Source organism: Mustela putorius, unplaced genomic scaffold (assembly GCF_011764305.1).
Source record: "Mustela putorius furo isolate JIRA1106 unplaced genomic scaffold, ASM1176430v1.1 tig00000580_pilon_pilon_pilon, whole genome shotgun sequence".
NCBI lineage: Eukaryota > Metazoa > Chordata > Mammalia > Carnivora > Mustelidae > Mustela > Mustela putorius.
Window position 1 is genome coordinate 12750248 of NW_025421423.1, and position 27557 is coordinate 12777804.

General features: G+C 38.5%; 1 protein-coding gene across 3 annotated transcripts in view; it reads right to left on the minus strand.

Moving 5' to 3' along the window:
- The window catches only part of TMEM245 (transmembrane protein 245), a 97118-nt gene that overhangs the window by 39102 nt on the left and 30459 nt on the right, over positions 1-27557 (minus strand). For 2 of the 3 annotated variants that reach the window (XM_013053839.2, XM_004747765.3), the window contains exons 6-10: positions 25826-25995; positions 22302-22325; positions 17235-17339; positions 10524-10606; positions 7475-7565 (exon numbers count right to left, since the gene is read on the minus strand). In XM_013053839.2, the coding sequence (XP_012909293.1) occupies positions 7475-7565; positions 10524-10606; positions 17235-17339; positions 22302-22325; positions 25826-25995 (473 nt within the window). The remainder of the gene's footprint in view (positions 1-7474; positions 7566-10523; positions 10607-17234; positions 17340-22301; positions 22326-25825; positions 25996-27557) is intronic. The other variant, XM_004747766.3, reaches the window with a different exon arrangement.

The following is a 27557-nucleotide window of genomic DNA, read 5'->3' on the forward strand; positions in this document are numbered from 1 at the left end:
ATCAAACTAAAATGTTCCAGAGTATTTAATGGCCTCTAGTCACCTTATGATCTTTTCTTAAACTCTACTCTTCAATATTCCTAGCGAATTTCCTTGCCTTTCTTGCCTTTTTGCTTCTCTCTATTTTTGGGTATCTGAGGGGGTTACTTCAGGTTGTTAGAGAACGGTACATATGAAGCCATGATCACTGACTTAGCAAGTCTTATCTGCTCAGAGAAAAGTCTGTTGGATGTGGCTCAAATGTTCATCTATTACACAGAAAGCTCATGTTACATTTAGCACCAGTGTAAGAATTACCACAGAACTAGGAGTGCCTGGGTGGCTCAGTGGGTTAAGTCTCTGCCTTCGTCTCAAGTCATGATCTCAGGGTCCTGGGATCGAGCCCCACATCGGGCTCTCTGCTCAGCAGGGAGCCTGCTTTCTGCCCCTGCCCCCTGACTCCCTCTCTGCCTACTTGTAATCTCTCTCTGTCAAATAAATAAACAAAATCTTTAAAAAAAAAAAATTACCACAGAACTTTAAGTAAAATTTTAGGACCATAGCTATAAACACAAATATTTCCTATAGTTTGCTGAGAGACATCAGGTCTCAGAGTTATGACTAATTAGACTGGTGGTATTTCTGGGAATCAAGTACAGTGAGACAAGATAACTTTGAGGACAATTATTCATTATAAAACCCCATGTTTTGTTATTAAAACCACAACATAACAGTAAAAAATTTATTTATTTATTTAAGAGAGAGAGAGTGAGAAAGAAAGGGAGAGAGAATTTTAAGCAGGTTCCATGCCCCATGCAGTGACTCACAGGGGCTCAGTCCCATGACCCTGAGATCACGACTGGAGCCAACCAGGTGCCTCAAAGGCATTTTTTAAAAGATAAATACTAATTTGTAGTCTCACTTTCTTAGCATAACTGTTTCTACTTTTCCATATCTTCTGCAACTTTCTGCCCATTTATAGATATAATTTAGAATTCTTCATCACTAACCTTCATCTTCATTTTTAATGGTTCCATTTTAGTTCATAAGTTTTTCTTTTTTTTAAGATTTTTTATTTTTAAGTAATCTCTACACCCAACTTGGGGGTTTCAACTCCCAATCCCAAGATCAAGAGTCGCACGCTCTACCAAATAAGCGAGCCAGGCACCCTAGTTCATTAAGTTTGGGTATTATTTTACCCGATAAAGGAATACAGAAATGATTTCCAATTTTTAATGTCACAAGTATCACTGCATTGAACATCCTTGCACACAATTTTTTTCTTATTACTAATAGTAAGATAAATGTTCAAGAATCAGAGGAAAGAGGCACTTTACTAAAGGCTCCTACTATGCATTGCTGAACGGTCTTCTATAGGGATTGTACCAGTTAATATTTTCCAATATCGTATGAATAAACCAATTCTTCCAAAGCCTTATGGACAGATAAGCTATTAGGTAATTTAATTGGTGTAAAACTAGAGCCAATTATTTTTACTTTTCTTCTTCAGCTACAAGAGTGACCATTCCTCCATGTTGGTTTTCAATGTGTATTTTCTTTTGTGTGTCCTATCCACACCTTTTGCTCTCTTGACACTGTCCTTACAGATATCTGAACCAGTTTTTAGACATATTGGATGCAAAAATATCTGCCCAAGGTTTTCCTTTATATTTTACTTATTCAAAAACCAAACACAAATGAGTGAATATAATAAAAACCATTTACCTTTGCATAGCATTTTACAATTTACAAATGACTTTCCCTTACACTATGTGATCTTTACAAAACCCCCAAGAGTTAGGAAGAAAAAAGTTTTTATCACCTTTGTTCTTTCAAGATGAGTTAGCAAATTTAGAAAGGACCCATGACAGGCCCAAGGTTAGGCAGCTAACTGGCAGAGGCAGGATTTAAAACTCTAATACTCTTGCAACTACAGTATCTAAAACCTATGAACAAAGAACGCCTAACACAGCAAACCGCCCAAAATATAAGTCACAATTACCCCAGTCTAATTTCCTTTAATTACTTGAAAGTTGTCTTTTAAGTAGCATGACAGTCAGATACTCACAGACCTCCTACTACCAACTCTTTCTGCCATTGTCTGCTCAGTTTCTGAGATCCTTCTTTTTTTTTTTTTTTTTTTTAAGATTTTATTTATTTATCAGAGAGAGAGAAGGGGAGAGAGCAAGCACAGGCAGACAGAATGGCAGGCAGAGGCAGAGGGAGAAGCAGGCTCCCTGCCGAGCAAGGAGCCCGATGTGGGACTCGATCCCAGGACGCCAGGATCATGACCTGAGCCGAAGGCAGCTGCTTAACCAACTGAGCCACCCAGGCGTCCCCTGAGATCCTTCTTGAACCAGAAAAGCCCCTAGTCTAGGCGCTGGCACAGTGGCCTTCGCTGAAATAAAGCACTAGCTCAAACTCAGATCCCCTTTATCACAGCACGACAGTGAGTAACTCTACAACTCCACGACTTTGAAGGCAGGATTCAGCATCATTTGAAACTTGTGATGCTGCCAACCACAGCAGAACATCACAGACCTAGAACACCATCTTGTTTTAATGTTACAGTATATAGCACAAGCCATAAGGAAGACAAGGCGAGAGAGCATGGGGCCTGATGGCAACAGCACTGCTATCAGAGGACTCACCAGAGCACAGATATTATTAGTGGTGTAGGAGATGCTCTTTGCATATGGAAGACGATGAAGCACTAACTAGGAGTAGGCAGGATGCCATCTGAGAGCTGTGCTCACTTATGGCGAATAACCTCCTCTATAACATGGGGATGGGGAATCAATGGGCAATTCTCTGTTCTCATCTTGCTTGGAACCTTGACAGCATTTGCCACACCTGACCAAGTCTTTCTTGAAGTATCTTCTCTCAGCCTCTACGACAGACACGGGTGGTTCCTCCCACAGGCTACTCCTCCTCAATCTTCTCTGTTGGCTTGCTTCTGGGACCTTCAAAAGCGTAAGTGCTCCAGAAATCTATCTTTGGTCCTCTTCTGTCTGTCTCCTTTGGCCATGTTATAGTATCAACTGTGTCCCTCCTAAATTCTTACATTGAGATCCTGACCCCCCAGTGCCTCAGAATGTAACTGTACTTGGAGACAAGGTCTTTAAAGAAGTAACTAAGTTAAAAGGAGGCCATCAGGGTGGGCCATAATCCAGTATGACTGGTGTCCTTATAAAAAGAGATTAGGAGACAGACACACACAGACAGAAGACCATGTGAAAAAGACACAGTCATTAGCTGAGGAGAGATGCCTCAAAAGAAATCAATCCCACAACACCTTGCTTGATCTTGGACTTCCAGACTGTAGAACCATAAGACAGTAAATTTCTGTTGTCTGAGCACCCAGCCTGTGGTACTTTGTTATGGCAGCCCTACCAAACGAACACAGCTCATCTCTCCTGCTGGGTAGAGTGACAGATACTATCTGACAACATTCGAACTTCCACCTACAGCCCAGACCATCTCCCCGGAGCCCCATCTATGTACATTCAGTGGCCTTTTCTGATGCTTTGACTTAGATATCTGCTAGGGTTCTCTAACGTAACACACCCCAAACAGAACTACAGCTCCATTTCTCTGTAATCCTGCCTCTCCCCGGTCCCACCCCCACCACCTCGGGAAGTGGCAGAGTGGCACAGTGGTTACCCTTCCAGGTGGGCTAACCAAAAACTTCCTTCCTTTTCACTCCGTATCCAATCCATGAATAATTTCTGTCAGATCCACCTCAAAAGTATATACCAATGTGACCACTTCTCTCATTTCCCACCTCTACCATCCTAGTCCAAGTCATCAACATCTCCCCTGGACTACTGGAATAATATTCTTTTAGCCAGACCCCTGCCTTCTCCATTCCTGCCCATCACTCCCAATAAAGAGGCCAGAATGAGCTTTCAATATCCTAAATCAGGTCATGTCCCTTTCTGCTTTAAATCCATATATATCTTTGTAGCTAAAATAAAATCCCAACTTCTTTTCATCCCCCTATGGCTCATCCTGTCACTACAACCCCCATTCCAGCCACGTTGGCCTTCTTTCTTTCCTTCAACCAAGACTGATGCTACCTCAGAGCCTTGGAATTTTCTATGCCCTCAACTTGAAACATTCCTTTCCCAGTCTTGGTGAAAGCATTACCTTCTCAGAGACATTCTCTGGCATTCTAGCTAAGGCATTGCTCTGAGTCACTTTACATTACCTGGTCACAACACTTCTAGAACAAATATGGTTACTTCTTGACATGTTTCATGTCTGTCTCCTCCTCCTCTCAGAATAAGTTCCAGGAGGGTGGCAACTCTTTCTGGTCTACTGCTTTTCCCCAGAACTTAGAACAGTGCCTGGCACATTTGTGGATTGGCTGTCACTTCCTTCATTCTAGGCATGGGAGAAGGGACAGTGAAAACCCATTCAGGACTAATTTTCCTACTGTCTCAGGGCAGCACCTCTAGGTATAAATTTTGGAAAGAACATTATTAAGCAGAAAGGTTAGCTCAAGCAAGGATGTCCAATGAAGAAAGTAAACTAGATTTGAGTAAGAGCAAAGTAGCAAATCTGGGTACTATAAGGCATGGAGGATATAAGAGATAAGGCTGAAAAGGCAGACTGGGGCAGGTAGACAGAAACTTCTCTGTTCATACCTACACATACCCTAAAAAACTCTACCTTTTCTGAGTATGACCTCTTATTCTAGCTTTATCCCTTTTTATACTTTAGCTCTTGGGACCCAATTCTCTCATGATTGTTTTTTAAAGATTTTTATTTATTTATTTATTTGACAGAGAGAGATCACAGTAGGCAGAGAGGCAGGCAGAGAGAGAAGGAAGGGAAGCAGGGCCCCTGCTGAGCAGAGAGCCCGACGCGGGACTCGATCCCAGGACCCCGGGATCATGACCCGAGCCGAAGGCAGAGGCTTTAAGCCACTAAGCCACCCAGGCGTCCCAAGCATCCAATTCTTGATCTTGGCTCCAGTAATGATCTCAGGGTTGTGGGCTCAAGCCCCACACTGGGCTCCCCACTCCAGCAAGAAGCCTGGGTGGGATTCTCTCTCTCCCCCTCGCCTTTTCCCTCTGTCACTCTCCGTCCCTTTTCCCTTCCCCCTCCCCACTCTGAGCTTGCTCTCTCTAAAATTCTAAAATAAATAAAGGAATCTTAGTATAACATTTCAACTTCTACAATTTCAATGGTTTTTAGGGTTTTTTCTTTTTTAAGATTTTATTTATTTATTTGACAGAGAGGGAGAAGGAGAGGGTGCGAGCACAAGCAGGAGGAGTGGCATGTAGAGGGAGAAGCAGGCTCCAGCTGAGCAGGGAGCCCATTGTGGGACTTGATCCTAGGACCCTGGGATCATGACCTGAGCCGAAGGCAGACCCTTAACCAACTGAGCCACCCAGGAGCCTCAATGGTTCTTTTTAAAAAACAACTTTATTGAGATCATTCACACACCTTATAATTCACCCACTTCTGTGTACAATTCAATAGTTTCTTGTAGTATATTCAGAGCTATGTGACCATCACCAATACCTATTTTGGAACATTTTCATTACCCCAAAAAGAACCTCCATACTCCTTAGCAATCACTCCCTAATTTCACTAAATCTCCCCTACCCTTGGAAACCATTACTCTATTCTCTTTTTCTGTAGATATACCTCTTCTGGACATTTCATATAAATGGAATCATACGTATCTACTTTGACTGCTTCTTTTGCTCAGCATAACGTTTTCAAGGTTCATCCACATGGTAGAATGTATCAGTGCTTCCTTCCCTTTTATGGCCAAATAATACTCCACCATTTAGATATACCTCATTTTGCTTATCCATTCATCAGTCAATGGATAGTCAATGATTGGTTTTAGATATTATCCCCCTGCCTTCCAAATCAGGATGATGAATATGTTACAACCTTTGTTAGCAAGACCCATCTCTCTTCAACTGTCTTTCCTTTCAAGGCTTGGGTAAAAGGTTTCAAACATAACTTCTAAGTAATCTGAAAGTTATTTCTATAAAATCTTAGACACATTTCTCCAGCTCTTCCCAAATAGGTTAAGAATTCCAGAACTCAAATAGAAAAACCAAAAAAACTAAATGTTCTGCTTTCAGCAGAGTAAGTCAGCCAATACGGTTCTAGAAGTCTAAAATGCTTTTGCAATGGCTGACTGGATCTTCTATGATAGTTAGGAGAGCTATACCCATAAACTTATCTTTTAAAGACTTCCATGTGGCATTCGATTAGGTCACCTGCCATGGACTCAAGAAAATCAGTTACACAGATCTTTCTTTTAACTTTTTACTCAACCACAATTCCATTCTTAGGTTAGATTACTATACACATGTATACACTGTAATTTTTAAGATAACTTTCTTTTTGAGACTTTTGTTATTAAATTTTATTTGACACAGAGAGGGAGATCACAAGTAGGCAGAGAGAGGGAGGGAAGCAGCCTCCTCTCTGAGCAGAGAGCCCAATGCGGGTCTTGATCCCAGGACCCTGAGATGACGACCTGAGCCGAAGGCAGAAGCTTAACCCACTGAGCCACCCAGGCACCCCTGTTATTGAATTTTAAACAAGGAATCATATACCAATACTTTTTTCCTGAACATACATCTCACTGCAACAAATGTTGTTAATCCGTAGATGTTCCTAACTACTTCAATATACTAAAATTCCAAATTACCTTCTTTCCCATAGGTAATATTGTGGGGGGAGGGTAATCCCACATTTGTATCACAGAAACGGACCCTTACCTGCAGTAATTGTGCCTTATCCTCTATCCTTCATTTCCTTCCACAAAGCTTCAGACAAGCTAATCTCCTCAAGCACACTTCCACCTCCATATCTTGGCTCACATGAACACTCCTATTGAAAACCTATCATTCAGTCCTTCATGGTTTATCTCAAGTGCCACAGCAAAACACCTAGCCCAGTTCCAGTGGTGCTCTTCCAGCGGCTACAGCAGAAACAACCAAGGGATTTACAAGCAGTCTTCAGTTTGAAATCAAGCTCTGCCATTCACTACATGACCACTGGAAATTTACTTAGCCTTGCTAAGCCTGTTTCTTCCTCTGCAAAATGGGCCAAACAATTTAGACTACTGCAAATTTCTTAGAAAGATTAAATGAAACAAACTGGAAACTGCCAACGACAGTCACCAGCAGATAGTAATATTTAATATTTGCTAACAACCATTTCTTTCTCCACAAAGTCTTATTTGACCACCCAATCTTAATGATCATTCTGTCCTAGAGCACAAATAATGAGTATCTACCTTGAGCAAGAAGCAAAGGACCAACCTCTCTGTTCAGGCTACTAGCACCGTTAAATACAATCTTCCAGAAAGTTTACTTTCATTGTATGTTTCTTGTTGACCTGTAGATTTAAGCATATTTCAAAAACAGAAATTGTTCTAAAGAGAATTTCCATTTACACTTCATCAAAGGGAGGCCCCTACCAATGAAGACCTTGCAGAGAGAGGCTCTTCTCTTACCTTGTGTGTTATCCATTCTCTTCCATACTGGTACACATTGTTAGCTGCAGAATTGAGGGCTCTTTGGACTACTTGCGCCTCAGGAAGCCAACTAATTTAAAATAAAAGAAAGAAAAAATTAAAACTAATACATTTTTAGTGGACTATGTCAATAGTCCATGTATTTAAACAATCAGTAACTGACAAATTACTAATCAGTCATCACACAAGGATACAAATGAATCCCATTCAGGAATCCTTGACTAACACTTAATTCTACCAATTGAGAGACTGTTCAAGCTCTCCTTAGCTTTTAGACCCACTTTCCCCACAACCTCCCTTTCATTCTGCTCTGCCTGGTTTCTCTGCCCATACACATCCTGGATCATCTGCCTTATTCAGCACCAGCCTTATTCCAGCATCAGAACCGCTCGGAAATGTGTTAGACATGCAAACTCTTGGGCCCAGGTCCAGACCTACTGAAAAAGAAACAGGGCTGGGGCCCAGCAACCAGGACTCTAATGAGCTCTGAAAGTGATTCTCATACACGTTGATCTAAGAACTGAGTAAAAAACTGAGAAAGAAAAAACTTCTCTTCATGCCATGAGAGACGGCCTTCCCACTATCCTGTTAAGCAGGCTGTATCATCTGCCTTAATCAATAACACGTTTCATTATGCCTAGTGCTTTCCGAAGGAGAAATATCTTCATGTATTCTTTATTAAGATCTTATTTATTTATTTGAGATAAAGAGAGAAAGCACTCACACAAGAAGGGGGAAGGGCAGAGGGAGAGGGAGAAGCAGACTCCATGCTGAGTAGGGAGTCCTGACACAGGACTTGATCCCAGGATCCCGAGATCATGACCTGAGCCAAAGGCAGACCCTTAGCCAACTGAGCCATCCAAGCACCCCTCATACATTCTTTAAATTGTACCTCAGAGGGTTGTACACTACAGATGTTGACATTCACAAACTGAATAGTCCTGATTTCAACTATCCACGAGTGATACCCAAAGGCCAAGGCAAGCAGTAACTAAAAACTTTCCTGAGGCCTAACTATGACACACACTACAAAGCTGGCTTATGGGAAAGAGTCAAGTCAAATACACAACGTTCTCGACTTACAGCGGTTTTATATCCTTGTAGTACTTTATATAGTAAATTGGAAGTGATAGCTAGCTTGCGTGTGTATTTGTGTAAGAGAGAGAGAAAGATGGTCCTAAAGAGAAAGCCAACTGCCACTAACAAAATGTAATGATACCTTTGGTCTTTTCAACCAAAGAAAAAGACATTTTTTAAAGAATTTTAAAGCACATCTGTTTAATTATAACCATTAATGCAATATCTACCTCAATAATTTCATTTCAATAATAAAAAATGATGGTATTATGATGGTTTAAAGCTGGTTCAATCGTAGTTTTAGAGGCTTACTTATCAAGAGTGAAAATAGAAGACTATTTAAAAATAGCTAAAAAGGTAACGTGTCATAGTGCTTAATGTTTCTGTAACTGTTGGTAAGGCTTACATCTAAGTTTGATGCAGAATTCTTAATGGCACTGAAATAGCTCTGATTTCAAGCTTAACAACTTGGTATATACTGATTCTAGGAGTCTGGAAGAGACTGATTATGGGTACCACTCCTTGTCTTCAGTTGTGACTGCGCAATATCAGCAAGTGCGCTTTGTATCTTTTCCAGAAGCATGTCCCCTAGATAAACAACATCCTCCAGACATTCTGGATACATTAGAAAGTGCAACTTCAAATTGGTAAGGTTTCAATCTTTAATATTAACCAGTTCTTCCTATACTCCAAATAAAGTATTTCTGAAACATATGGCAAATTCTCAAATATTTCTCAGCAAGTTAAGACAAAACTTTAGAGATGATTACAAATGTAATAATCTAAGTATGAAGATATGAACAGGAAATTGAGATCTTTAAATAGAGGTGGGATTTGGGAAAAATTAAGTAGCTTTTAAATTATTCTAGTTCATCAGTGCTTTGAAGGAACTGCTGAATATTTTCAATTATCTGGTATGACATTTTATGGGGAAAATTATAACCTCGAGTGTTAAAGTATGAGAATTCACATTAGTATTTGAATAGATCTTTAATGACTAACAAGTGCCTACTAGGCCTGATAAATTACAGAGACGCCTGGGTGGCTCAGCCAGTTAAGTGTCTGTCTTCAGCTCAGGTCATGATCCTGGGGTCCTGGGATGGAGTCCTGTATTGGTTCCTTGCTCAGTGGGAAGCCTGCTTCTCCCTCTGCCTGCCATTACCCCTGCTTGTGCTCTCCCTCTCTCTAACCAATAAATAAGTAAAATCTTTAAAAAACAACAACAACAACAACAAAAATAAAACAAAACAACAAAAAAAAAACTTTACAGAAACAGGTGGCTGGATTTCACCCTGAGCCATAGATTGCCAACCTTGCCTCCAAAATGATACAATGTGAGAGCCCTCGGATGACTCAGTCCGTTAAGCATTTGACTCGGTTTCAGCTCAGGTCATGATTTCAGGGTAGTGAAATCAAGCCCCGCATTGGGCTCCACACTCAGCTGCTAATCTGCTTGGGATTCTCTCCCTATCTCCCTCTACCCCTCTTCTAGCGCAGCTCTTTCTCTAAAATAAATAAATCTTAAAAAAAAAAAAAAAAAAAAAAAGATACAAGGTGGAAGCACTGTTAACTCTGCCACTGGGGGATTATCTCAATTTGCTTAACTTTTGATCCTGATTTCCTATGTATGAAATGGGGACAGTCTCTCCAATTACCTCAGTCACTGTGAGGAACACAGGACACACGGTAGGTGAAAGTGCTTTGCAAATCATAAACATATTATAAACTGTAAATCTCATTTCAAATATAAAGGCATTGACCATAAACTGTTCCCAAAATCTTATGTACATCTCTCTCCCACCATCCCCCAAAACATGACATTGTTATGCAAAAATGTCAACATTCATCAAATCTCTCTTCCCAATTAGCTGCATCAATGAAGATCATTTTGTGAAAACAGATACTAAACCTAGGGCATCCATTTCTATTTTTGCCAAAATAACATTCTTACTTTGCCCACTCAGGGTGATTTGCTAGAGTCTCATTAATTAAATTGCTTGTGACTTCAATCATGTGTACACTCTCTTGATGCACCTGTGTTACGGATAGGAGAGAAAAGAATCTCAATAAAAAATAAGCCCAATTTAACATTTATTTTTCTACACTGTTATTGGAACAATGATTTTGAGTCAAATAATTATACACTTAGTTCCAATTAATTTAGAAACTTGTACGGAACAGCTGTTATACATAATGTCCTATGACCCTCATTATGGAAAATAAAAAGTACACACTAGCTCTCTGATTTCAAGCTTAACAACTTCAGGAAAAATTGCATAAAAAGATACATTCAAATATTTATACCCATACACAAGACAAATAGGTAAATATATTCAGTTCACACACATTATGTGTCTACAGTATACATAAGCTTTATCAACACTGCATGAGCTTATACAATTATGACGCAGTGTGAGACATCAAACAAAGAATTTAGTAAAGTTTCAGAGTAAAACAAAACAAAACAAAACAAAAAACCAGCTGAAACTGCATCTCAGAATTTACCTTGCTAAATAACAAACAAAATGAGGAGGACAGAGGTACCTGGGTGGCTCAGTCAGTTAAGTGACAGACTCTTGATTTTGGCTCAGGTCATGATCTTAGGGTTGGGAGGTCAAGCCCTGTGTCGGGATCCCCACTCAGCGTGGAGTCTGCTTGAGATTCTTTCTCACCCTCTGCCCTTCCTACTCTCCCCCTTTCTAAATTAAAAACAGAGACAGAGAGAAGGATAAAAAGAAACAAGCTAGTGCCAGAGAACATGCTCTATATTTTACTATTTTTTAAAAGATTTATTGGAGGGGCACCTGGGTGACTCAGTGGGTTAAAACCTCTGCTTTTGGCTTGGGTCATGATCTCAGGGTCCTGGGAACAAGCCCCGCATCAGACTCTCTCCTCGGCAGGAAGCCTGCTTCCTCCTCTCTCTGCCTGCCTCTCTGCCTACTCTGTCTGTCAAATAAATAAATAAAATCTTTAAAAAAAAAAAAGTTTATTGGAGAAAGAGAGAATGAGCAGGGGAAGGGACAGACGGAGCAGGCAACTTCCCACAGAGCAGGGAGCCGATTTGGGCCTTACTTCCCGAGATCATGACCTGGGCTGAAGGCAGCCACTTAATGGACTGAGCCACCCAGGTGGCCCTATATTTACTATTTTTAAATGAGGCATATTGAGCATATGGTTTGTCTAGCTATTCCATGTTTACTCGAAAGAACATGATTCTGCTGTTGTTACTTCACATTGGCTGATATTTCAAGATTTTTATATTCTTACTAATTTGCATCTACTTATTCTCTCAATTACTGCAAGAGGAGTATTACTGAATCCCTAACTAAAATCACTGATTTGTCTATTTCTCCTTTTAATTCTGAATATTTTGCTTCATGTATTTTAGAGCTCTATTGTTAAGAACATACACACTTAAAATCGGTATATCCTACTGCAGTATTACCCCATCATTATGGAAAGACCTCATTTCTTATTGGTCTTCAGTAATATTTAAGTACATTATCTGATATTAATATAATATATAACTCTTATGTTTACAGTTTGCGTGGTATATCTTTTTTTTCATCCTTTCATTATCAGTCTTTTTATGGATTGAATTTCAAGGGTAAACCACTTATAGATACCATAGAACTTGCTACTTTATATCCAGACTGAAAATCTCTGCCATTTGATTATTTAATTACTTCATATTTAATATATCCACTGACATGACTGGATTTAGGTCTGCCATTTTCCTATCTGCTTTCTGTTTCATCCCTATTCTTATTCTTTCACTGCCTTCTGTGTAAAGCAATTCTATTTTTAGTATAGCATTTTAGTTTCTCTAAAATTTAATGGTTGCTATTCATCTCAAGCCAACCACATCTTTATCATAAACCACCTCAAGTTATACTGACTTACTTCCAATTAAATATAAGAACTTCATACCAGTATAATTCTGTTTCCAAGTCATCTTTTTGTGCTATGGTTACACATATAGTTCATGTATGTGTATTATGAACTCTGCAATACAGTGTTTTTTACTCTTCTTTAAATAGTCCTGTTGTTTAAATAAACTGACAAGGGGGGAGGAATGTAATTTTTATATATATCCACATGTTTACCAAGTGCTTTTCATTCTTCCCTTTGGATATAAGTTATTTCTGGAGTCATTTCTGTTCAGTCTGAAGGAATTCCTTTAGCATTCCTTATACTCTGGGTCTGCTATTAACTAATTCTCAGTTTTGGTTATCTAGAAATACTTTTATTTTGCTTTTACTTTCAAAAAATAGTTTCAGAGGAACGCCTGGATGGCTCAGTCAGTTAAGTGTCTGCCTTCCGCTCAGGTCATGAACCCAGCGTCTTGGGATCAAGTCCCACCTCAGGCTCCCTGTTCTCTCACTCTCATGTGTGCATGCTCTAATAAATAAATAAAATCTTTAAAAAAAATAGTTTCAGTAAATATAAAATTCTTGGCTGACTAGTTGTTTTCTTCCTAAGGCTAAATATGTCATTCCAATGTCATGTGGTGTTCACTGTTTATTATGAGAAGTCAGTTATTACTTGTTTTATTATTCTCCTGCATATGATGTGTAATTTTTCTCTTGCTTCCTTCAAGATTTTTTTTTTATCTTTTTGGCCTCCAGTAGTTGAACTATGATGGGTGTCTAGGTTTTGTTTTATATGTATTTATTCCACTCAGCATTTGTTGAGCTTCTTGGCTATTTTATTGCTCTTCACAAAACTTGACAAGTTTTTGACCATTATTTCTTCAAATATTTTTTTTCCACTCTTCTCTTTCTCCTTTCACTTTCTGGAAGGCCAATTATATATCTGTTAGAATCTTTGCTATCATCTTACAAATCTTTGAGTCTCTCCTCATCCACTATCTTAAAAATATTTTGTTCGTAAGATTGGAAACCTTCTATTGATCTTTCTTCAAATTCATTCTTTTCCCCTCCCCAGATACCAAATCTGCTGTTGAGCCTATCTAGTAAATTTTTCCTGTTATTGCTCTTTTCAGCTCTAGGATTTCTAGTTAGTTCCGTTTTATAGTCTCCATTTCTCTGTTGAGCATCTGCATTTATTTATACATTATTAGCATACTTTCCTTTAGTTTTTTAACATATTTATGATAGCTGCTAAATCCAACATCAGCACTACTTAAGTATCCATTTCTTTGACTGCTTTTTCTCCCCTCCAAGTCACACTTACCTGTTTCTTTTATGTCTAGTAATTTCTGGTTAAAAAAATTTTTTAAAAAAATGTGTTGTAGCAACTCTGGATTTTGTTTTGTTCTTCTGAGAACTGCTGCTTGTTTCAGTAAGCGATTAACTTTCTGTAGTGAAGCTGCAAATCTGCCTTCCCTGTCACTGATGTTTCTGCTCAGTGTTGTTTTTTTTTTTTTTTTTTTAAGATTTTATTTATTTACTTGAGAGAGAGACAGTGAGAGAGAGCATGAGCGAGGAGAAGGTCAGAGAGCGAAGCAGACTCCCCATGAGCTGGGAGCCCGATGTGGGACTCGATCCCGGGACTCCGGGATCATGACCTGAGCTGAAGGCAGTCGTCCAACCAACTGAGCCACCCAGGCGTCCCTCTGCTCAGTGTTTTTTATTTTATTATTATTTTTTAAAGCCTAAAGCCTTCCCCTGAGCCTGCATAGTTTAGCAGTCAGCAAATGATTTTGGCAAAAATCATGCTCACAATAGGAATCTTCATGATCTGTAGCCTAAGATGTGTGAGTTGAGAAATGCAATCAAAGGCACAACCAATCTGCAAATTCTCCAAGCTTTCAAAGTGCACAGAGCTCCATGGAGTCTCCCAGATACCAGTTTAGGATGTATGGTTTATTAATCTTCTTATAATTAAGCCTTTCATGGTTCTCTTGCTTCCAGAATCTCTCCCTTTAATTTATAGCTGCTCTCTTGCCAGCCCCAAACCAAGTCTCCTACCTCCCACAGGAAAAGCTGCAGGTTTCTGTTGCCCAAGCTAGGCAGAATGAGTAAAACTCCAAACACGAAAGTCACAAACTACCTGTTTAACCAGCTTCAGTAACAGGTTTTCCTGAGGAAATACTCCTCAGACTGTTGCCTAACCAGCTTCAGTAACAGTTTTTCCTGTTGATGGTTTTCCAACAGTTTCCTGCTGATGGTTTTCCAATGCCCTCATACAGTGCTTTTAATAATTTTTTAAGATTGTATTTATTTGAGAGAAAGACAGAAAGCGCATGAGCAGGGGGAGGGGCAGGGAGAAAGGAAGAAGCAGACCCCCTGCTCAGCAGGGAGCCCAACACAGGGCTCAATCCCAGAACTCTAGGATCATGAACTGAGTTGTCAGACATTTAACTGACTGAGCCACCCAGGCTTCCCAGTATTTTTAATAATTTTATGCTGTTTTGCTCTTGCTTTCTGTGGGAAGGAATTATCTGACATCCTTGCCCTGTTATTACCCAAAGATGAAGCCTAAAAGGAATTCTGACAGACTGGATGTGGATAACAAAAAGGAAAGAACGTAGTCAAGGATGACTCAGAAGCTTTTCATCTAAGCAAGTAGAATGGAGTGGTCATTTACGCCAAAATACTTACTTTCAGGAGGAGAACACACAAGCAAGGGAAGAGCTGAAATTCAGTTTTTGATATGTTATATTTGAGATGGCTATTAGACATTCAAGTGGAGATACTTTCATGGTGTTAGAGAATCCCATTATTGGCTGGGAGAATAAACTAGATAACCAATAAGTTTCCTTCAAAAGCTCAGTTTGTGTAAGTCCTAGACCACAAAAAAGTAGTTCAGTAATACATGTTATCCAAGTTCAGGAAAGCAAAAGCTCATTGAAGCATGGGTTGAGAAAAAAAAAAAAAAAGGATATGAAAAATGAATAGAATTGACATGAGCAGGGGAGCCTGGGTGGCTCAGTCAGTTAAGTGTCTGCTTTGGGCTCAGGTTATGATCCTGGGGTCCTGGGATCGAGCCGCATGTTGGGCTCCCTACTCTTCAGGGAGTCTGCTTCTTCCTCCCCCTGTTCTTGTGTTCTTGCTTGCTCTTTCTCTCTCTCCTTCTCAAATAAATAAATAAAATCTTAAAAAAAAAAAAAAAAGAATTGACAAGAGCAGTCAAGAAGACCCTCTGCCAAGAAGCACAGAAAGGAAAGTGAAATGGAAGAGCAGGAGAGAAGAAAAAGAAAAATGGAAGCTCATAGTGTTATAAGGTTTCTCTAAGAACTACAATAGAAGGTAAGAATGTATAATGGCAGGTTTAGGCAAAATATAGCAAAAACAAAACAAGGTCTCTAAACAAGTCTATACAGTTTATATAAGTGACTATACATGATCAGTATCCAGAGAACAGATAAGAATTACATAGAAACTGAAACAGAGATATGGAGAGAGCAAGTTATTACGAGCTGAGACTGAGGACATAGTGAGCCTAAAAATAACTAAGAACAGGACTTCCAAGTGGAGATTCATATAGCAAGAAACAATGCAATCCCTCAGTAAATTCTGCATATCAGATTATCTACTGATAACATATCTCTACAGCACTATATGAAAATTTTTCATATCCATGATTTCACATAAACTTCACATTTCCTGGAAAGTAACATATCAAAACCTAGGATGACAAATTCAGGGGACTTCAGATAAAGATTAAGATAAATAAGAATTTATTTTAAAAGTCAAGAAGATACATCACTATAGAGAAAATTCTAGCTGCACTTTAGAGAAATTTTTTTTTTAAACAAAGAAGGGTGTTAAAACCTGAATGTTTGTATCCTCCCAAAATTCTTATGTTCAAATCCAAATCTCCAATATGATGGTTAAGAGACAGGGCCTTAGGAAGTAATTAGTTCACTAGGATGGAAGCCCTCATTACGGTATCAGTGTTGTTATAAGAAGAGACACAAGAGAGGTGACCTTTCTCTCCCCCATGTGAGGGTACAAGAAGAAAACGGTCACTTCTAAACCAGACAGAGTACCTTTTACCAAGAACTTGACTGTGATGGCACCTTGATCTGAGACTCCCCAACTTCAGAACTGTGACAGATAAATGTTTTTTGTTTAAGCTTCCCAGTGTATACTATTCTATTACAGCAGTCCAAACTAAGAAGAGAAAAAACTGGAAGTGTATGCTAGAAGGACCTAGAAATTGAGATATAAAGGTTCTATGGTATATTAGAGAAAGACCAATGGGACAAGAAGGGAAGGAGCTAATCAAGAAATTCTGAGCTAGTAAACAAGGAACTAACTAGATTAGGACTCATGAGACCAGATCACAGTTCTCCCATTTAAAAGAAGCCATTTATTCTTCTCTATCTGTGATCATTTCTTCTGTGATCACTTTTGAGGAGTTTGCTAAAAACAAAATAAAAATGCACATAAAAAAAAAGTAGACAAATTCATGGATAACTAATAATGCAAAAATCTAAATAATTTGTTATACATATTTATAAGCAAAGAAAGCTTTCCAGCTTCTGCCAGCTTCTTGTACATACTACAGTTTTTTAAGTAGGCTCCACTCCCAGTATGGAGCCCAGTTTTGGGCTTGAACTCATAACCCTGAGATCAAGACCTGAGGTTATACCAAGAGTCAGATTTCTAACCAACTAAGCCACCCATGCACCCCTGAATATTAAAATTCCAACAAGAGTTTATTAATGGCAATAGTAACTGTCATACTCTACCTTTGCAGTCAGGAGTAGAGCTAATAGAAGAGTTCCTATCACTAACAAAAATATGATGAAAATGCTTATTATTTTGTCTAACATCTTCTCCAACCAGATGATCATCTGCATAGAAAGGAAAAAGAGAATTACTCATCTTCTGAGCATAACTTAATAAAAATGCATATATATCCAAATATTATTAAGACAAAATAGAATATTCAGCATTGCAAATCAAACTACGGCATAATGATTAAAGCAGCGAAAGCTGTAAGCAAGTTCAGAAAATTAACTAATAGCATTAATTACTATTGTTATATAAAAAGTTTATTATTGTCCTATCTAAGAAAGGCAGTCAATTTGAACATATTTATGTTTGAATTCTCACACAATGGCATATTTACATTTCAAGTTGTAATTTATAATCTGGTAAATATTCAAAACGAAATAAAATATTTAAACGAAGTAATGATAGTACATTAGCTGACCTCAATCTCCTGGAATTTTACTATCAATTAGCAAATACATAGCTTTAGAAAAAGTATGCCTTACAAAATAGGTATTCCCTAAATTATACAAATAAAATAGGAGCAAATTAAAATAGGAATTACATTCAAAATATTTTTTCCCTTTGATGCCACTAAGGTTACAAAAACAGTAATAATAAGAATCTAAGGTTAAGGTAACGATAATATCAATTTCAGAATACAACCCTGCGGGGGCAGGGGGGAGGTCAGCAGGTAGATGCACAATTAGAAGGGATACAAAATGGGCTTTAATTATACAGGGAATGTTTTATCAAGCTGGAGGACAAACTCACTGATGTTCTTTAAATCTTTTTATATATGAAATATTTCATAACAAAATACTTTTTAAAATCTGACATTCTACTTGAAATATCCATTCTTTTTAAAACATAAGCTCTAGGACAAATTGACTGTAAATAAAAAATAATCACTACTATAATGGTTATTCCTTAATCAATAAATTCCTTAATCAATTCCTTAATCAATAAAATTACAGCTCTCCCTAAATGCTATATTTTGAGTATAACTTCTCTCATCTTTCACAATCACACATAACCTTACATTTTAAAAAAATTTTGTTTTCAGAATATATAATAATTATGACAGATTTCTACAATTCCTCCCATGCAAAGCTACCATGTAACATTTCAAAAATAAAATCAATTAGACTGATGACTACTGAAACACCACATTGCACTCCTCAACCCCTGCATAAGCTACAGCATTGCTGAATAAGTTAGTCTTAATTTAAATCTGAATTATGCCTCCAGTGAGTTAAGCACACAAGAGCAAAGAATGGTGGTTAAAAACAAAACAGGACTTCTAAAATATTTTCCATTCCGTGCTGTAAGCTTGCATCCCCTTATCTTTCATGAAAGATACTATCACTAAGAGATCAACGCTGCAGTGAACTCAAAGATAAAAAGTTCATCTTTTATCTGGACAATTATAGCTTCAAACAGAAGAGTTAATTTTCAGTGCATGCCACCAAAGCATCAAAGACAATACAGAGATTAAAAAAAATAGTATCAAGTTTCTAAGATATGGAAGGTCAGATGTCATATTTTGAATGTACGTTCTAAAATCAATTGAAACTTTCCAGTTGCACAATCAGAAACCAACTCTTAAATAGTTCTTAAGACAGTTTCCTGAGTAAAGAGCTACTATTCTTCTTCTTTGTAGTTCCCAAGCCTGACAGTGCGTGGCACATGGTAAAAGCTCAAATATATATTTGAACAGGCAAACATAAATAACTTCAGAATTAAGACCAGATTTGTATTCACAAATTATAATTTCTAAAAATAACTTGGGAGCGCCAATTTTCTAAAAAATGTCTATTCTGAAATATGTTTTTAAAATGTAAATAATGATTTAGAAAATGTATCTAAATTTAAGTGGGGGTATTTCTAACATATAAAACATGGAATTCACAAACACATTATGTATATCAATATTACAAAATCAAACTTTATGTTTCAAAACCAGGGTAGAATTTTCCTATCAGAAGCCATATACCTAAGGGTTAGAAAAAATCCACACTAAGCGATAAGGAGATAAGATAAAAACCTGTATTCAGGGCTAACAGTAAGGGTTAAAGGTTTCATTCAAAATTTAAAACAAATTGAACTATTTAAGATGCTCAATATATAAACTAAAAAGATGGGGAGGGGGATCCAGTGCCATTATCTCTGGTTAAGTTACAGTGAAAAAACAGGACAAAAATGGAGACAGATAAAGAGAGAAGAGTGGGAAAGAGAGATGGAGGAGGAGTTACCAAAGAATAAAGGGAGGTTTTCTTGTTGCTGTTGTTGTTTTAAAGATCAAAACAAGAGAAAAAAGTGTGTGGCTGGGGAAACTGGTACACAGAACAGAGGACAAATCAATAAAGAGGAAATAACAAAAGTGGACAGAAAACTTAGATGGAGGAAAAGAACCCCCAGAAAAAGGTGAACGGAAGAAGACTCTCGAGGAAACAGAAACTCAGACATAGAAAGAGAAACACAGGGGCACCTGGGTGGCTCAGTCAGTGAAGCATCTGCCTTTAGCTCGGGTCATGATCCCGGGGTGTTAGGATTGAGCTCCACATCAGGCTCCTTGCTCAGCAGGAGAGAGTCCGCTTCTCCCTCTGCCCCTGCTCGTGCTCTCTCTGTCGCTCACTCTCTCTCTAATGAATGAAATCTTTAAGAAAAAAAAAGGAAAGAGAGAGAGAGACGTGGACAGAAGAAGCAATAGAGACGCAGAAGGGAATGGAGGAGAGAATTCCTAAAGATATGCCAAAGGCACTGTCCCAGGATACAAAGCTGTGTTCAGCTTTGGGCAGCAGAATCCACACCACCTACCATCACTGCCATCAGCTGTCATTACCACCTGCCCAGAGAAGTCACACTGTCCCTGGGGATCTCCCCAGCCTTCCTTGCTCTGAGAAATTATTTTAGTTATTAAACTCTATTTTCTTAAAGGGGAAGGGGAGTAATTTTAAAATGACATTCTGAATGTTTCCAGCGTGAAGGAAGGGCATGCATTTATTTTTTTTCAAAATTTAGAGAGGTCAGTAAATGTATGGTTATACTGCAAGACGTTGAAACTTCTAAATTGGCTTTGTGTATAGGAAGCTACTAAGAAAGTTATCATTCCACTACTGAGTTTTCTATTCATTATTCTGGGTCTGTGGGCTTTCTTTTGTTTTATTTCTTTTAAGGCAAATTCTAGTTGAGTCTTAGTGCAAATAAACAACACTTAAAAATAAAACAAGCCTTGAGAAATAGGTTGTCTCAATTAACCACAAATATGTTTTCTCTCACCCTCCCTTCCCTTGAATTAGTTTCCTAGTTCACTCCACTTGAAGCTGAAACACCAAATACCCAATGCTGCAAATTTTCTAACCTTGGATGTAATGTAATAAAATAGACCTCAACTTATTTATGTGCTTTCCTGGAATGTACAGTCCCAGAACTTACAGCAGTCACTCCCGCTCTCCACCGATGCTTTACCTATACTATACGGAATCATCAAAAAAAGGAAACCTTCACTTGATCTCTTAGGAATCTTTTAAACCTGAGTCACAACTGGTTAGCTAAGAAATAGCTCTTAAATTAGGTGTTCTAACTCAGGCAGTCACCGAAGGTTAAATCAAATTGCACCTAATGACTTTAGCTCTCCTTTCTCTCATCCCTTGAGGACAATTTCATGTCAACATACACAAGTTGGAGAAGTGTATAAAACCACCTACTTTGATCAAAATAAGAAAATGTGACTTTTGTTTGCAGCACTATTATTTGCCAAGGATTGAACTCATTTACTCGTGTTAGTTTTGCAGGGAATGGAAGTATAGACAACAGCATGTACGTTGGTAGGAGCAGGGCAGTGGCCAATAAGTGTATGTATATATGTATTTTACACACTGTTTATTTTCAATCCAAAGTTCAGAGTTTAAGGCAAGTCAAGTCACCCCTTTCTACTTCTTCAAAAGAAAGAAGAAAACCTTAATCTCTATACTAAAAGTCACCTTGGTCAATTTCTATGAAGTACCACATTCATTTTAAGGTCTTCTATGATATCTCCACTGAAAATTTAAGGTTTTGTTGTATCTAAACATGATACACATAAATGTCATCTCTTGCTATCTGTCTCAGGGATTTGATGAATCTACATCTACAGTTACTATATATAGGCTACATGTCACAAGTACAATACCCCTAATTTATCTGGATTAGCCTTTATTGAAGTTATTAAAAATGTACCTATTTCATGCAAATCATGCGAAGCATTCACTATACATACAACATCATACCTTGGGAAATACATGAAATTAAAGGTCACAGGACATGACCACAATCTTTTTTAAGTTAAAAATGAAATTCTAGAAGAGTAGCTATTTAAAAAAAAAGACACTATATAAAATTACCAGCCAAGTGAATCCAGTATTTCACAGATCTTTTTCAAAAATTCCTGTGTCATTTATAAAATAAGTAGCAATAAAAAGTTATATTTCCGGGGTGCCTGGGTGGTTCAGTTGGTTAAGCATCTGCCTTTGGCTCAGGTCTTGTTCTCTGGGTCCTGGGATCCAGCCCTGCATCTGGTTTCCTGCTCAAAAGGGAGACTGCTTCTCCCTCTCTCTCTCTCTCTCTGCCCTTTCCCCCCACTCATTCTCTCTCTCTTTCTCTCAAATGAATAAATAAATAAAATCTATTACAAAAAAGTTCTTGTTCCTTTTCGATAAGTATGTGCTCTCACACATCAAAGAAGACTAGAGTAGGGCCACATTACAGAGCTGAAAAAAAATGGCAATCTCTCACTGTAGACAAAAGGACTGTAAGACAGAACTTCTGACACACACCTGGGCAAGGACATAGTAACCATTTATCCTAAATAAATAGATTTGGGTGTTTAGAAAATTGTACTGTGATAGTACCAATGATTCACGACCTTCCATAGCTTATTAATTTGAACTTTAAAAGCCAAAACTAATTTTGACATATGGACAGAAACAGAAAGAAAATGGAGAGACAGGGGGAAGTTACAGAATTCAGTAATAAAACCCAACATCCATGTGTTCATTTACCTTCTTATTTAGCCAGTGCCAGAGCTTGAGGGTAGGGGGTAAGGTAAGAAAGAGAAGATAAGAACAGTGGAATATCATTAGAGAATGCAATAATAGTATGGAAAGAAAAGAAAGTCACTGAGAGTATGAGGAGGAGATAATCCCAGACCAAAAATCAAAACAAAACAAAAACTGGGAAAATAACTGTAATGCATTAACAAAGTTTTAAAATCAACTGTATATAGTATTCATTTAAGATATACAATAACTAAAATAACCACAAACTTTTTTGGCAATTCTACAATTAAAAATACATGCTTGTCTGCTTAAGTAGTCACACCAAATTCCAAAGATCAGAATAATAATTAAAATTCTTTCTCATTTCAGGTACCAAAAGGATTTTGTGTCCCTTTATAAATTAATTCATGTTCAAATACTATGTGTTCATTGAACTTTGTGGCTGTAGCTTTATAGTACAGGTCATTTCACATTTTTTAAACAGTAAAACACTTCCATGCTCATCTGGAACAGTGAACACTTGGCCAAAGAGCAGACGGAAGCAAAATTCTGTTAATATTTGGTGTATCTCCTTCCATCTCAATTTTTGAAGCACTTATCTTTCTACTTTATGTAACATCCTTTCTTTCATACAAACGTTACCTCATCAAAACACCTCACAATATTTAACACTATATAACACTAGTTAGTGGACACATGATGTAAAAATCGCTAAACACAGGATTGAAGGCATTATTAGTGATATAAAAAATATAAAAACTAAAAAGCTTAATTTTATCTTTGCAGAGTTTTTACTAAAAGTATACCCAGTGCACGTTTAAAACTATACTTCAATCAATCTCCTGTAGAGGTATAGTTTCAAAAACACTAGTCTCATCAATTGAAATTTAAAAGAAACATGAAAAATAGATTTACTGCCCAAAGCAGCAACCCATATGTATTATTATACTAGATAAAACATAATTATGGCATCGATTATTACTAGACAAATATTCAGTTTGCAGTAGTCACTTATTCTGATATGTTTTATTATTATAGCCAAAAATGATAGTTTTATTTATTTTACTGTCCCTCTTAAGAACAAGTTGGCATACAAATTTGAATAAAAAATGACAATTTTACAAGGCTACTCCATCACAAACACTTTTGATACCTGCAGAACTTCAACTGACACAATTCTAGAGTTGTCCTAAGTGAAGGGTTCCAAATACAAATATGTGGGACTCTGAAAACAAGAGTTAGTGTCCATCCCTTCTGATAGTGGTAAGGCTGTCAGAAGTTAACTGAAATGAGTCATCCTCTTTAAACAATCTGCAGGATTAATCTGCTCTAGTAAAACAAAACTTCACCCCAATACCAGGAAGATATGATAAATATGTTAAAATCTGTGGGAAATCTTAGACTTTTTCATATTTAAAAAAATTGAAAAAAGAATACAAATAGGCAAATCACAAAATAAAAATATAAATACCCAATAAGCAAACTCATTTTTTTAATTTCAAACTAAAACACCACTCATACTTCTTTTTATGAAACTGAAAAATACTTTTTTGTTATAATATCTAGTATTGGCAAGAGCTCAGAAAATGGGCACTGCCTTATGTTATACTGATGGAAACTAAAACTGGCAAACTTTCTGGAGACAGAAAGGCAATACGTAAGAAAACATATCCCCGTGGGGAGCCTGGGTGGCTCAGTCAGTTAAACTTGCGACTCTTGGGGCACCTGGGTGGCTCAGTGGCTCAGTCATTAAGCGTCTGCCTTTGGCTCAGGTCATGATCTCAGAGTCCTGGGATAGAGCTCCACAACAGGCTCCCTGCTCAGAGGGGAATCTGCTTCTCCTTCTGTCCCTGGCCCTCCCCGCTCTCCTCTGCTCATGCTCGCACACACACACACACTCTCTCTCTCTCCCTCTCTCAAAATCAAACAAACAAACTTCTGACTCCCGGTTTCGGCTCAGGTTAAGATCTTATGTTTATGGAATCAAAACTCACATTGGGCTCTGTGCTCAGTGTGGAGTTTGCTTCAAATTCTCTCTCCCTCTCCATTTCCCTCTCCCTCTCTCTCTCTCTCAAATAAATAAAATCCTAAAAAAAAAAAAAAAAACAATGTATCCCCCTGCATCTCTGCTCCCCAAGGAGATATTACCATGGCTTTAAAAGATTTCTTTCCTGGGGCACCTGGGTGGCTCAGTGGGTTAAGCTGCTGCCTTCAGCTCAAGTCATGATCCCTGATCGAGCCCCACACTGGGCTCTCTGCTCAGCAGGGAGCCTGCTTTCCTTCCTCTCTCTGCCTGCCTCTCTGCCTACTTGTGATCTTTGTCTGTCAAATAAATAAATAAAATCTTTTAAAAAATAAATAAATAAATAAAAATAAAAGATTTCTTTCCTTCCATCTTACGTGAACTCCAGTTCTTCATCCCACTCCTATCTATGCTGGTTTCACCTGACAGTATTTCTCAACCTGAAGTCATGGATGGACCTGCTCAGGGAAACAGTCCGTAGGCTCCGTGAGGAAGTCCGGCTCACACAGCACAGTACCCACAAAGACCTCGATTCAGTCTCGCCTGTCTCTCCTGCCTCGAGTCTGCATATATCCCACTGTGACTGCTTCCTTGGTGCTCCCTAAGAAGTCACGCTGTGGCAGTCGTTCCCTTTGCACTGCTCCATCCGCCTATTCCTCCTGCCCTGTCACCTAAGAAACTCCTACTTGTGCCTTGAAATTTCCTCTGGCATCACCTCTTCTGCAAAACCTCCCCTCTCCCACTGCCTTGCCAACAGCCAGTCCCCTCTTGCTCAGTATTGCCACTGTATTCTGTACATCCTGTCCTCCACAAATTAAAACCACTGCTAACACACAGAGCCACTATGAATCGGGCTCTGATCTAGGAACTGTATGTCTATTAACTCATTTAACCCCCACAGCCGTTCTCCGAGGTGCATGCTATTATGTTTATTGTATTGATAAGGAAAACAAGGCATAGAAAAGTTAAGAAATTCATCCAAGATCACAGAGCTAGTAGGTAGCAGAAGTGGGATTTCAACCAGTTTGAAATTGGGGTTCATGTTCTTAACCACTGTGTCTAAATTTTAATGGACTGCTGTCTCTCCATTAAACAGAGCTCCTGCATCTACTTTTCTGTGAGTCAGTGGATTTTCCTGAGGACTTAGCCCATTATCTGACATGTGAGAATTACTCCAAAAATACTGCACTGAGGTGGCATTACCTGACAATGTAATTTTAGGCAAGTCACTTAGCCCCTTTAGATTTCAATGAGGGAGCTGAGCACGTGTTCCATGACATCCTTATCTACCATTTTTAAGAGGGAAAACTACTTATACAATACTGATTTAAACTAAGTCTATCCTATCCTTACAGAAGCCATAGTTCTAAACTTTAAGTATCATCACAGATACAGACATTAAATGTGTTATTGACAATCATAGTATGAACACCAAATACCATGACATGGAATGAATATATATATATATTCCATTAAAACAGACCAAGTGCTTATAATATAATACCTTGCTATCAACTTTTAACAAGAATTTTCCAAGCCCAACAACTGGCCACGGGGCGAGAGCCTCTTGCCTCTCCCTGAGGAAGCGCTCCACAGCCTGCCACCACACCAGGCAGCGTTTCTCCAGGAAGTCCACAACTCCAAAGTGAATAACGAGCTTTTTGAGGATCCAGACTAGAAGGAAGGAAGACATAGAAAACCAAAACATAGATTACAAAGTCAGAACTTGAAAGGGCCCTTTAATTTCATGTGACCTTTCTAAAACAGCAAAGCTAATATTAAAAAAAAATCAATTAAGGGGGCACCTGGGTGGCTCAGTCAGTTAAGCATCTCCCTTCAGTTCAGGTCATGATCTTGGGGTCCTGGGATCAAGCCCCCGCATTGGGTTCCCTGCTCAGCAGGGAGTCTGCTTCTCCCTCTCACTCTCCCTCTTGTGCTCTCTCTCTCAAATCAATAAATAAAATATTTTTTAAAAATCCATTTAAAAAAAAAGGCAAGGGGAAAGATGAAAAGTTCATGGCATTCCAGACTGTCAGAATTAGGACAAATAACTTTCCACACAACCCCACCTGCCCATATATTGCCTCTGCTGTCAAGTCCAGAATCCCCGCAGGAGCCAGGGATTATTTCACAGCATGTATAAACGTAAGACACTCTGATCATAAAGATATCAGGGACTACAATCCTGGCCCCTCACACCTTACCCTTCCAGGCTGAAGAATCTTAACCCCTGACATGTCCCAATTTCCCTGGCTATTATAGATGCTATTGCCAAATGCTATTCTTCTCCTTGGATGTTTAACAACGTTAGTGCCCAGAAAAATATCAGGAATTCCATCTGTATCATGATTTTATACCTCTGGTATTCCTATTTCTCTACTTGATGCTACTCTGTACGTATGAATCTGCTAGCAGGCTTCAGTAGAGAAGCAGAGTAGAGACAAGCAGGGTTGTTACAAATAGTCCCTGAGGCTACGCAGGGTATAGCTTCCGCAGAGACCACTCATGGAGAACATGTTGTACCCTCCGCACTGGGTAGCAAGGTCGTCCTGCAAGCAGGGGGTGAGCTTCCTATTAAAAGCCAACTATGAAGGCAGTGGGGCCAGATGGAAGTGCTACTTAACTGTGGGGCTGCCTTGAAGTCTGGACTCTGGATAACTGATCCCAACTACTATAATTTACCAAATTCCAGGAATTTCTGTGTCCTTAGCCCTAGCCATGCAATCTAAGGGTTCACAGTTTACTCTTTTGAACCATGAGTTCAGTATTACATACCAGTTCAACAATTCCATCATTAACTTTTCTAAATCTCTGGGGAGGTCCCAGGAAAGCTCTTATGGTCTCTAGAACAACCCCAGGGAAATTACAGGCTGTAGAAAATGTTCTCGGGGCCACCTGTTCAAAGCCCGCTCTCCCAAAGCCATGTCAAATTGTTATGATGGCCTGAAAGTTAAGAAATGACTAGGATGAATGTTAACTCCTGCTAACAATTTTTTTTTAATTTAAAGATTTTTATTTATTTATTCAACAGACAGAGATCACAAGTAGGCAGAGAGAGCCAAAGGCAGAGGCTTAACCCACTGAGCCACCCAGGTGTCCCAACTCCTGCTAACAAATTTTAAGGGGGTTCCAATAGTACCCGACACAATTTGGCAGCATAAAATAAATCATTTGGCAAAATCAAAAACATATGGAACAATCCAGAAAGAGCAATTTAAACTATTTCACTAAGCAGT